The sequence below is a fragment of the Camelus dromedarius genome, chromosome 34, assembly GCF_036321535.1.
Source record: "Camelus dromedarius isolate mCamDro1 chromosome 34, mCamDro1.pat, whole genome shotgun sequence".
Classification (NCBI taxonomy): domain Eukaryota; kingdom Metazoa; phylum Chordata; class Mammalia; order Artiodactyla; family Camelidae; genus Camelus; species Camelus dromedarius.
This window is the reverse complement of record NC_087469.1, coordinates 8,263,356-8,275,811: the sequence shown is the minus strand read 5'-3', so window position 1 is coordinate 8,275,811 and position 12,456 is coordinate 8,263,356. Positions and strand designations below refer to the sequence as shown.

General features: G+C 44.8%; 1 protein-coding gene across 5 annotated transcripts in view; it reads left to right on the top strand.

Annotated features, from left to right (window-relative positions):
- The first annotated feature begins 4,348 nt into the window (after positions 1 to 4,348).
- The window catches only part of SIK3 (SIK family kinase 3), a 212,123-nt gene continuing 204,015 nt past the window's right edge, over positions 4,349 to 12,456 (top strand). For all 5 annotated transcript variants that reach the window (XM_064482077.1, XM_064482075.1, XM_064482076.1 and 2 more), the window contains exon 1: positions 4,349 to 4,638. In XM_064482077.1, coding sequence (XP_064338147.1) covers positions 4,366 to 4,638 — 273 coding nt within the window. In that variant the 5' untranslated portion in view covers positions 4,349 to 4,365. The remainder of the gene's footprint in view (positions 4,639 to 12,456) is intronic.

Sequence of the window (12,456 nt, the reverse complement as noted above, 5' to 3'; positions counted from 1 at the left end):
TCATTATAGGCTATTACAAGATATTAAATATTATTCCCTGTGCTATACAGTAGGTCCTTGTGGTTTATCTATTTTATATAGAGTAGTGTGTATCTGTTAATCCCATACTCCTAATTTATTCTTTTCCTCCTTTCCCCTTTGTTAACCATACATTTGTTTTCTATGTCTGTGAGTGTATTTCTGTTTTATAAATAAGTTCATCTGTATCATTTTTTAAGACTCCACATATAAATGATGTCATATATTTGTCTTAATCTGACTTACTTCACTTAGTATGATAATCTCCAGGGCCATCCATGTTGCTGCAAGTGGCATTATTTCATTCTTTTTTAACAGCTGAGTAGTTTTCCATTGTATACATATGCCACATCTTCATTATCCAGTCATGTCGATGGATATTTAGGTTGCTTCCATGTCTTGTCTTATTGTAAATAGTGCTGCTATGAACATTGGGGTGCATGTATCTTTTCGAATTAGTGTTTTCATCTTTTCTGGATATATGCCCAGGAATGGGATTACTGGATCATATGGTAACTGTATTTTTAGTTTTTAAAGGAGTCTTCATATTATTCTCCATAGTGGCTGCACCAATTTACATTCCCACCAGCAGTGTAGGAGGGCTCCCTCTCAGGAGACAATATACTTACTTCGACTGCGCAGACCTGTTTCTGAGCACCCAGTGGAAGCACTCAGACATGACTAGGTTGGTCTGAGATAGAAGGAGGAAAGACAAGAGTCACACAGCCAGGATGATAATGCAGAGTATAACCCCAACAAAGAGAAGGTGTGCATCCAGTTCACCTGGAAAACCAGGGCACACTGGGTGTCCTGACTATGTGTATCCAACAATGCCCTGATTTCTACATAATGGCAGGATTTGTAAGTGTTTAATAATTTCCTTGTTTGGCAATATGTGGCATGTGAACATTCTATGATGCTGCCTTTTGGCATACGAATTTCTGAATAATGCTTCTGTATCACTGAATGCTCATATAATGCTGGCTTCTTCCAGAGCAGTAATGAATTGGGCCAATGTAAAATGAGGGTTTGGACTTTCTTCAAGGTCCTAATGCCTCTGAGAATCTACGGAGCTGGAATGTGAGGCTGCAGGTTTTTTGGGCAGGGCTTGCTGGTAAACTGCTCTGTGGACAGGCTAAGTGGGCCTTTAAAATCATAGATGAGTTAATGTATTACCTCCTGCGTTTATATCACTCCCCAGTTCAGACCTTGAGTCCTCAGAGGTTTGGCATTGCTTCCAGAAGTTTCTCAGGCCCTATCCTATCCATCAAGAATGCCTTGGTTTGCCCTTTTCAAATTTTGGAAACAAGACACAATGACATTATGGAGGAAAATGTCTCGTTTCCATCTTCGAGAAAACATCTCATTTTCATCTTTGACTCTATCTTTTGCTTTTCCAGAAAAAAGTGAATTGGTTATGGAGGCTGATTGGGAGCTGGGTGGTGGCTAGGTCTGTGGCTCCACCCTGGACTGCTGGGCTCTGAGAATTCAGTCCCCAAGCCACTCCTCCAGGTCAGCAGCAGGGCAGGAACACACCTCCCCAGCTGTTTTCCAAGGGCAGCGACACTCCTGCACAGTAAGCAGCGAGTCTCTTCATGGAGCTACTTACACGTGAAGCCATCACTTCGATCAGTTTTGCTATCTCTTGTTCTCTTGTTCTTCATTGATATGCTTCGGTGCCTGCTCTGTCCTCTCAAAGAGTTCTCAAGAACTCTCAAAATCTACTTCCCTGGGTCTAAACTGAACTCAGTCGCCCTAGCTTTATGGAGAAACTACTTTTCCTCCTAGCTCCTACCTTGACAGGTTTATAATCCACTGCGGGCGGAGCTCAGGTGCCAGGGGCTGGCTGCCTGGGTTCGAATCCTAATTCTACCACTTTCTAGCTCTATGATTGTGACCAGTTCCCTTAATCCCCCTGTGCCTCATTTTCCTTATCTGCAAAATGGGGAAAATCATATACAGAGTTACTTAAGGTTGTTGAGGATTAAGTCAGTTCATTTATGTAAACTAGTTGGCATAGTGCCTGGCAAATTGTTGGTGTTATTGACTGCGACTTCCTCTCCAAACTTAAAGCAGTCCTTAGTATTCAATAAATCCTTATTAAATACATACATTTAAACTGTTTTCCTTTTCCCCTGATGATCTTCATTGATCAATCTCCTCCCTAATTTTCTGTATTCTTCTCACCGAAAAGGACTCTTCAGGGAAATCTCCAGCAAATCTTTGTCCAAGTCTCATTAGGACGTAGGATCTCCTGGCCTTAGCCCATATCAGCATGGAGCTTAAATCACATGACACACAGCGTACACATTCTGGCCATTATTTAGGGGCAAGAGTGATCTACCTCTTCTCTTTGGAAGTGAGACCAATGCTCCATTTTCTAGTTTCTCCCCAGAGGCTTATTTGTTTTTGACACCATCCAGAGAGTGGCAAAATTTGCTGTACTTGATGTTCAGATGATTTCCATGAGTGGAGGAGGGGCTGTAAAGTCACTCTGAGGGTTATTTCAGTACTGCTCCTGCAGCCCCCAGAGCAAAAATTTTTTCTTTTGCCTTACCAACCAGCTAAGTTTTCTGTTGAGCACCTCATCCCCTTTGTCTTCTCAGGGAGATGGTAAAACTGGGACCCTGGGGCCCTGCACCAAAGTTAATATACAGTCTCTGCTAGAGGCAGGTGAGTAGGGTTGCAGTGGTAAGAGAGGCTGGCCACATGCCGTAATTTATCTGGGATTGAACGAGCTCAACCAATGACAAGAATTAATCAGTGCAAAAAGCTGAGGACCACTTCATCCTTATCCTTATTTGCTAGTAAAGGAGCCAGTTAGTGTTAATTGTGTTGGCAATTTGAAACAGCCACCAGGGAATTGATTCAAGACAATTGTGGAATGACCTCTCTGTCCCATCCTAGTCTCAGCCATTACTCATAGTCAGATGGGGAATCAGAGAGCTAGTAAATACGTTTTGGTCTGATAAATAGGTGCTCTCCTTCTCACACATTCACAGTGCCCTGCGTGTCAGGTTTCAACATCACACATGCAGTGTCCTGACAACACATTTCTGCCATTGAGAGAGTCATAGACGGGGGAGGGATCAGGACTGGCTTGAAGGAATACATTTTAACACTGGCATATTCATGGTCTTGCCTCCACCACCCCTAACCTGCCAAGACCATCTCCTTATTGATAGCCTGCTAGCCTATCCCTCCTCATCCCCACCTAAAGCTGTTAAGTCAATGTACTTAACAAAGGGAGGAGGGAAAAGGAGGGGGAAACCTGCGAGATACAGAGGGCTCTGGAGGATGTGGAATGGCAGACAACAGAGGAGGGAAGAAAAAGGGACATGAGATTTATCGTTGGAATTATAAATTTGATCACCTTTAATGTCCTTGGAGAGTCGCTAGTAAGGATGGAATTTTTATTTTATTATTTACTTATTTATTTTGCCCAAAAGACAGATCGTCTTTAACCATGACGTGGCTCACTGGACAATGCGCACCACTGCTTCATCAGGGTTATTATACAAGTGACAGAAATAGGACGCAGGCACTTTGACAATCATCTAGCTATAGAATTGTTCAGAGATGGGGTGGGAGGAAGGAAAATGACGTCCCTGCTCTGGCCCTCACCCACCCAATGACTGGAATGCATGTTTGGGCTGGTTCCTCCGCCCTTGAACACGAAATCCTAGTTTCCCCATTCCTCTATATTCGGTGACAATTAGCTTGGTTTGCTGTACCGGGTGAGTTGGGTTTTGTAAGAGGAAGGAATTTTACTGAAGAATTCCCCTGCCTCGCTACCAACTTGGTTACAGTTGCTTCAATATTGTAGCTATTCCTGCCTTTGGGGCCTCAAGGGCTAAAGTGGGACAGGGCTTGTATTTTGGTGATGAGGAATATTTTGTTTTAAAGGAGGTTGGGTGATTGCTGAACTGGGACGGAGGTCACAGCAGGGGTCACATTAGCGGTTCCAGAGGGATCAAGGGCGGGCTTTTGGGTCAAGCACAAGCACCCCCCGACTCTGGCAATGCTGCGGCGTCTAGGAACCGGCTGGCATCCTCGCGATGCCCACTGTCTCCTCCCCGGAGGGGGGCACCCGGGAGCCGGCGCCGGAGGAACAGGGCCCACGCGGGGAGGTCGAGCTCGCCGGTGAGGTCACGGTTGCCATGGCTCTGGGCAGTGACGCGCGTCGGCACGTGACGAGCGGTTGCCATGGCGTCGGGCCCAGGCGGTGCGGGCGCTCCGCCTCCCGGAGTGACGTCTGCCGGCCCCCCCTCCTTGTCCCGCCCCCCTGCCCCCGGCACCCCCCCTCGCCGGCTCCCCGCGGCCCCGGAGGTTTCACTGCACAACAAGATGGCGGCGGCGGCGGCGAGCGGAGCTGGCGGGGCTGCCGGGGCCGGAGCGGGGGGAGCCGGGCCGGCCGGCCGCCTGCTGCCTCCGCCCGCCCCGGGGCCCCCGGCCGCCCCCGCTGCTGTGCCCCCGGCGGCTGGCCCGCCGCGTTCCCCAGCCCCGGCCTCCCGCGGGCCGGTGCCTGCCCGCATCGGCTACTACGAGATCGACCGCACCATCGGCAAGGGCAACTTCGCTGTGGTCAAGCGGGCCACGCACCTCGTCACCAAGGCCAAGGTAGTGGCGTGGTGGGACCGGGAGGCTGCGGGGCTGCGCGGCCCGGGACCGTCCGAGTGTGGCGGGAGCAGGACAGACCCGCGACACCAAGGCTGAGGGGTCGGCGCGGCGAGCCGGGCTCAGGAGATTGGAGAGCGCTGGGGACCCGGGAAACGGGTGGGGGCTGTCGGGCGGGAGTGAAGAGGGACGAGCGGAAGGTGGGGGACACCGGAGCACCCGGGAGAGGGTAACTGCACGGCAGAGAGGGCGCAGGGGGCCACTTGAGCTCGGGGACCTGGGGAACTAGGGAGCCGGAGATGGGGAGGGGGTTCCCAGGGCTGTGCGGAGGGTAGTAGAAGGGATGATTGGAAAAAGAAATTTGGAACTCTCCCGGAACCAGGGGACAGTAAGCTAAGAAGACTGAAGAACCGGCAATTAGGAAATCCTAAGGGAATGAGGACGGGGCATAGGAATTGTGGACCAGGAGGATGAGGGGAAACAAGGGTAAAACTGGCAGATGTGGGGTTGTGAGGGGAACGAGGGTGGCAGGGACACGTCCGGGGGGTATGTGATGGGTGCAGAGTACTGGAGATTTGAGGGACCTGGTACCTTAGGACAGAGGCACCAATCAGCATTTGGTCGTCCAAGGCCGGTAGATGGTGGGAATTGGGAGACTGAGGACAGACCAGATTATTGGAGGAGGCGATGAAAAAAATGGGGAAATTAGGAGAAAAAAATTACTTTGCTTTTCCGCAGGAAGAGGGTCAGGGAACTGGGGAGGGGGGAGCAGGTTTATGGTGGCACTAGGTAATTGGGGGTTAAACAATTTGAAAGAGCTGGATTGCCGGTTATTTTTAGTTGTTGGAGGGTCCTAAACTGTGGGCTTTATAGACTCCAGGGGGCTGTCAGGGGTGAAGGTGAGGAGGTGTCTGAACGCAGACACTAGAGAATTGCACTCATTGGGCCCTTTGGTTCCCATGGGATTTGTGGAGCTGTAGTGGTGAAATTGGCCAAGGTCAGTTAGGAAGCCATCTACATCTACATATAACATTTTATATATAAAGTTCATTTTTGCAGGAAGTGTGGCTAGCACTTCCCTGTGGCTTTCTTCACTGGGAGTTTTGGAGTTGAAGACGTTAGGAGGAATTGTTTGGTTCTGATAGGACTCACAAAGCTCATTTGTACTCCCGATTTCTTTCTTTGCTCAGTCTCTTACTTGAATGAATACTTTCAGTGTAGTCATTCATTATATTTAAAACTGCAATTTGTATTTCCCTCAACCTGACTAATGAAGAACCCTCATAGCTGCCGCTGCTTCCTCCCAAAGCCACATCAATTCCCCTCAACCTCCTCAGCCTGGCCTCTGGTTATTGTCACCTACCCTGTTTTTGCTTGTTTTCAGCGGGCAGTGAAGTTACCTCTGCCTTCTCTCCTGCTCACTTACAACCTAAACTTCCTTTTTCCCTCCTTTCTGTCAAAGACTGCAAGGCACCCATCTTACCCGGGGTGGGTGGCTGTGGAGAATTGATTGGTCAGTTTCACTTCCTCTGGGGGGCCCCCTTCAGCCTTTTTGTCAGTTTTTATCAGAGGGCCTCAAGTCTGCAGGTCTGAGCTGAAAGAGATACCAAAGTCCAAGGTTTCCTGATGTTACCCTCAGACCCTGAGGGGAGTAGACTAAGCCATAAGTAGCCATAAGTAGCCAAGGCAAACTTATGTTTACAAACAACTCTAATTGTCCGAATCTTGTTCCTTGTTTTGCCATTTCCTTTCTCCACGCTCTCCCCCTCCCACCTAAGTAATGACACAGAGCTCCTGTGATTATTTTGCTCTGGCCTCTGGGGGATGTACTCTGAACTTAATCGGTTGCCTGGTTTATGGCATCTATGATTTAAAGAATTTTGTATCTTCCAACCCTTGGATACACCAAAATATTAATTAAAGAAATCTGTGACAGAGAGGGTTGAATGTTTTTGTAAAGATAATTGCAAACAGTTAGTTGATTCTTGGCTTTATATATGAGAGACATTTCTATCTTCAGTAGTCAGCAAAGCCAGTGGCTAATTATGGCTGGTCTGCCCACTTTCTAATTTTCCAGTGTGTGTATCTAAGTTTTTCTCTAAGGCTTTGGTATCATTTAGGACTGCAGCATTTGAAACATCAGCTTGTCAGCTTGTTTATGAATGGGTGTCACTGTTTGTGTTGGTTTTCGTCTTTGATCATTTGTGGTGTGCAGTTATGTAATTCCTATGTATGGAAATATTCAAAATCTTGATTGAGGCAGAAATGGCTTGGACAATGAGTTGCACATGTGACAGGACCACACCAGCACTCATTTGTGTTTCTGTGGCAGTGTGCAATTTCCTAGTTACAGTTACGAGGATCCTATCTTTCCCTGCTCAAATTACTATGACGACATAAGTGAAGCTTAATTCACAAGGAGTTGTCATGTGCTCTGGGTAAATGATGAACATATTTTGGCCAGCTCCATGCTTATCTGAATCCACTTTGGAAGGGTTTCTCAAATGCTGACAGCTCAGACGTTGCTAACAACTGCTGACATACAGTATGATGGCCTATTAAGGCCGCGGTTTGGTTATATAATGGCGAGGAAGGTGCCTAGGTATTGGCAGTTGCAGAAGCTGCTGTTCAGTTACTCAGGTGGATAGATTTTTCTCCCATGCACTGCAGCGTTCATCTTCTGCAGTCAGGTCACTTGGAACCAAAGAGAGTTAGCTCTTTTTTCTCCCATCTTCTTCCAGAATGTATCATTATTTTGTTTTGTCTTCCAGAGGTATGTGATTTCTTTCTCTTTCTCCTTTTTTTCCCACCGAATGGTCTGGGTTTTTCCTATAACCATACGTAACAATCAGACTCCAGAAATTCAGATGGTATTTGTGTTGGCTGCGAGAAGTTAGGTAGTAGGTGTTTTCTGAACATCAGAGAAATATTTATGGTCACCTTTTCTTACACACACTACCTATTCCAAGGGCCAAGAGGATGAAGTAAACTTCATTTATTGACTAAGCTACTGCGCTCCATCCAACAGTAAGTGGTAAAGCTGGCCCTCTCCCAAATTCTGTTAACTCTCAGACCTCCTAGATCAGGACCCTGGGATGAGTAAAATCAGCAGAGAATGGGAAATATTTTTCTATTTGGTTGTCGGTGACTTTTGCAGCACGGCACTCATGAGCTCAGACTTCATATTGGCAGCACTGCAGTGCTTCAAGCGTCACTGCAGAACAGTTAACAGGGGAGAATATTCATCTGTGACATACTTTGGTCAGCAGCTCACCCTGGCTGTCTTTGTCCAGCCTTCTTTGAGCTTCCTTTTTTGGAGGAACCTTAGTCTGAGATTCTCTGGCCCTCTTCTTTTGGTAGGGTGCTATAAAATATTGAAAATATTTAAAAAAGACTTTCTGCTCTAAATTCCTTATAGTTGCTAGCCTGTGCTTAATTATACTTTCACTGGCTGGATGAATGGGAACAAGGAGTGGATATATTTTGTGTGCATTAAAAAAAGAAGTATACATAAGTATAAAAGCCTCTGGTCAAATATTTTAAAGTGTATTTCAGCAAATATATATCACTTGCCTGTTTATTGGTTTGTAGTAAGAGCTTGAGCTTTGGATAAGACTGCCTAGGTTTGGATCTTCTGCTACTTAATAGCTGGGTGATTTAACCTCTTTGTGCTTGGATTTCCTCATCTGTAAAATGAGATGACATTAGTACTTACCTCACAAGTTTGGGTGTTATGAAGATTAAATACCATAATTTATGTGAAACTCTTAGAACAAATGTGCCTGGCACATAGTAGGCATGTGGTAAATGTTATCACCATCATCATCATCAGATGCTATGGTAACAAAGATGAGTAAGACATAGTCCCCCTGTTTTGTTTTTCACACTTTTAAAACAGTTCATGAGTGCATATGCCATTCATTTTGTGTAGGTAGACATCATGCTAATAATATGCTTTCAGGGTCAAAAAAATAGTTTGCTATTATCTCAGGGGCCTCTTTGAGAGAGTTGGATTTAATTCCTGTGGACTATGGGCTAATTTCATGAAATGGACATTTTAAAACATAACTTTCCATTAAACTCTTTGAACAGTTATGAGACTTGTCTAATGAAAACTGTGACTAACACTGGTTTTTATTTAGGCTGCCTTGGCCATTCAGTATGTTTGTGTTACTACTCTTTGTCACGCTGGTGACAGAATAGAGTTTGAGTGCAGCTCTTTCTCCAGAGATTCACTTAAATTTCGTGGAGAATGTGAAGAAATATTTCTACAAGCTTAAGGACACGTTTGCACTTTGGTGCAGGGTGTGCTACTTAGAGGGCCAAGGTCAGGATTCTTAGCTTTAGATATTGCATGAGAAAACATTTTGCTCCATGACCCCAGTCAAAATATTGACCAGCCGGAACACATCTGTGTGCTGCGTGGTGTAGTGCAAACTCATTTCCACGAGGAGAACAAGTCAAAGTGGGCTCATGGTATTCTTTTCACTTCTCAGGATGATGCTTGTGCTCATCAGAAGGCTGAAAACAAGATTCATTAGTAAATAGAAAAGAGAATTATGTCAAAAAGAAATTGAAAGCAAGGTTTACAATAGTTACATTTGAGGAGGATGTTTCCATCCCTAGGTAATCTAGAAATGACTATTCCAAGATGACTAACTTCACAAAGTGTACGATTCCAGCCAAATGACCTTCTGGAAAAGGCACAGCTACAGAAATAATAAAATGATAGTGGTTTCTAGGGGTTTGGGGAGATGGAGGGAGGAATGAATAGATGTAGCACAAAGGATTTTTAGGGCAATGAAATTATTCTGTATGATACTATAGTGGGGGCTCCATGGCATTACACACTTGTCAGAACCTACAGAATGTACAACATCAAGAGTGAACCCTCATGTGAACTGTGGACTTTGGTTGATAATAATATATCCATGTTGGTTCATCGATTGTACTAAATATGCCACACTGATGAGGGATGTTGAGGGTAGGGGAATATATATGTGTGGGTGGGGAGGGCTATGTGTGAACTCTGTGTATTTTCTGCTCAATTCTGCTGTGAACCTGAAACTGCTCTAAAAAAATAAAGTCTATTAATAAAAAAAAAAGAAAGATGACTAACTTCATTTTGATACAATTGTGATGGGGTTACTAGCTTTGTTGAAGCTTTGTGAAGAGCTAAGATTGATCTGGACTAGTCTCTCCAGAGTCAGAATACCAATATTGCACTTTCAAAAATGTTTATTTTAACATTCTGACTTTGGTGCCAGCTCCCTAGAAAGTCATAGATCTGGCTCAAGGCAGAGGTGCCCAGACTAGTTATTTCTGTGCCAGAAGTGCTGTTTTCATTTTCCAGGCATCAGTCTGGCTCATGTTTTCTAGTTCATGGCATAAAAGAGAACAAAATGGATGCTTTGAAAAGAAAAAGAGACATACTTTACTTACCAGAGCTTCTATAAGTCTAAAAAACACCTAAACCATCTGTATACAGAGATGGAAACTTTCTCTTATCCATTCATTCATTTAACGTGTATTTACTCACTGCAAATTTTGTGTCAGGTTCTATTCTGGGCTCTCAAGTAACCCCTGAATAAGAGAGGGAAAAAGCTCTTGAAACTTATTTTCTGATGGGAGGAGACAGGCAAGAAACATGCAAACAAATAACTTTATCTAGAGGCAAATACTATGAAGAAAATAAATGGGCTAGAGAGCGTCTAAGGGAGGATGCTGCTTCCGATAGAGGGTCAGGGAAGGCCTTTCCTGAATGATGAGAAAGAGCCAGCTGGGGAAGCTTCGGAAGACCGAATAGTCAGTAGAGAAGGAATGGCACGTGCAACGTGGTGCTGGGGTGGAAGTGAACTTGGTTTATCTAAAGATTAGACCCAAGGTCAAGATGCCTAGAATTTAGTAAACGAGAGAGGATGGTGATGAATGAGCGCAGAAAGTTAAACGGGCCAGGTCACATAGGTCTTATAGGCTATTTTATGGAATTGGGTATGAAACAAGGGATTGACCTCAGAGGATATCAAAGCAGAGCACTGATGTCATCTGATTTACGTTTTAAGAAACTCACGCTGGTTATCTTATGGCTAAGGGTAAGTTAAGCTTTTTCTGATGCATTTCTTCAGATAAGGAGGTTACAATTTCTTCAAATTTGAACACCTTATATTCTTTCACACTGTAAGAGACTGGCATACATTTTACATATAAATTAAACATGATCAGCCAATAAATATCTGTCAGTTTGAGGGCACTAAAAAGATCTTAGAGGTGTTCTGTTTCAACTCCTTCTTTTCTAGAGACTAGAAAGATGGACTTAACGGAATTTAGAATCTCAGGCTTTTAGGGGCTACTAAAGTAGTTTAGACCAATGATCCATTAGACTCATGGCTCTCTTCTGTATCTCTCCCGCCTCGCTCTTGCCCAGAATCCTGCAGCTAGTTATTGGGGAGCTAGAAATAGAGTCCGGGCATCCTTACTCCCTTAGGGATAGAAAACATTGCCCCCACCCTCTGAGCTCTTGCTTATTCATTAGAGAAACAAGATACACCTACTAATTAAAGTCTGAAACCTATCCTTTCTATTGAAACAAACTCCAAAAAATGAGTTGTCACAATAAGAGGAAAACTTTCCAAGTAGGGAACATGACAACACTGTTTTTTCACCTGTCCTTTGGTGGTGGTTCGCTTTGTCACCCCCCCCACCCCACTTACCCGCAGTCCTCCATGGGTGCACTGCTTTGCCTTTAAATCTCCTACTCAGATGTCCCTTGTTACTCCCTTGACATGACTGAGGTGTCAGAAAAACCTTTCAAAATGCCAAGGAAGCAGAAAGAGAAAGGAACACAGAAAAGGCAATGACCATAAATACAGTTTGCCTTATATAGTTTTCTTTTGCTGCAATATCTCGCACACACCCAGGGAATATGAGTAATTATACTTTTGCTCTGTTGGGTTGGTCTGGTCTATCTTTGAAGGTACCTGTCTTAGATGGACTCGTCCTTTACAAGATCACTACCAGTTTCCAGGGGATGGTGCCATCTTATAACTCAGTAAGAGAACTGGTCACCAAGATACGTACCTTGATGATGCAGCCGAGGACCAAGATCTTGAACCACTTATCTAGGGCTCCTCTTATGTAGTTCTGGTATCTGACCTGTTCCCCGGGTGAATGACCTCACCTATCAGGTGAGTCCCTGCCCTCTTCTAATAGTGAATAGCTCGGTCCCTTCTGGCATAATAGGGTAGTCAGATTGTCTCGTGGGTGACTAGTTAACATCCAGAGGATAAAAATTATATACATTCTCATGGACTTTTGTCCTAATGTGATAAATATTTGTTAAATAAATGGCCTCGGCAATGTGTTTGAGAAGCCTCAACAGTTTTAGATGAATTAGCTTGAAAGGGTTTCTTTTGGATCTGTTCAGAATAAAATTCCATGAGCTAGGACAAAACAGCTGGATGAGCTGTGACGAAGTTATGTTAGGAACACATTTCTGGTTAGGAGGTGTGTGAACCACTGTAGACAAGGAGTCTCCGGCCACACTGATAAGCGTTCCATCTCAGAACTTAGCTTGTGAGAGAGGTAGGGATCAGATTGCGAATACTCAGCCTCATTTCCCAGAAACTGCAAAGGAAAGAGACGCAAACATATCGCCTGTTTAAGCTCCTCTGTGTAGGCTGGGCTCACTCAGTTGGATACTTTTGGCCAGTTATCTTAAACTATATTTAGGCTTTGGTTAGGAATTTCTGAGAAATTATGAAATTTCTGCCTAGTTTCAGCACCAGGACATGCTTACCAACAGTATGCTTTACCTCTGTTTGC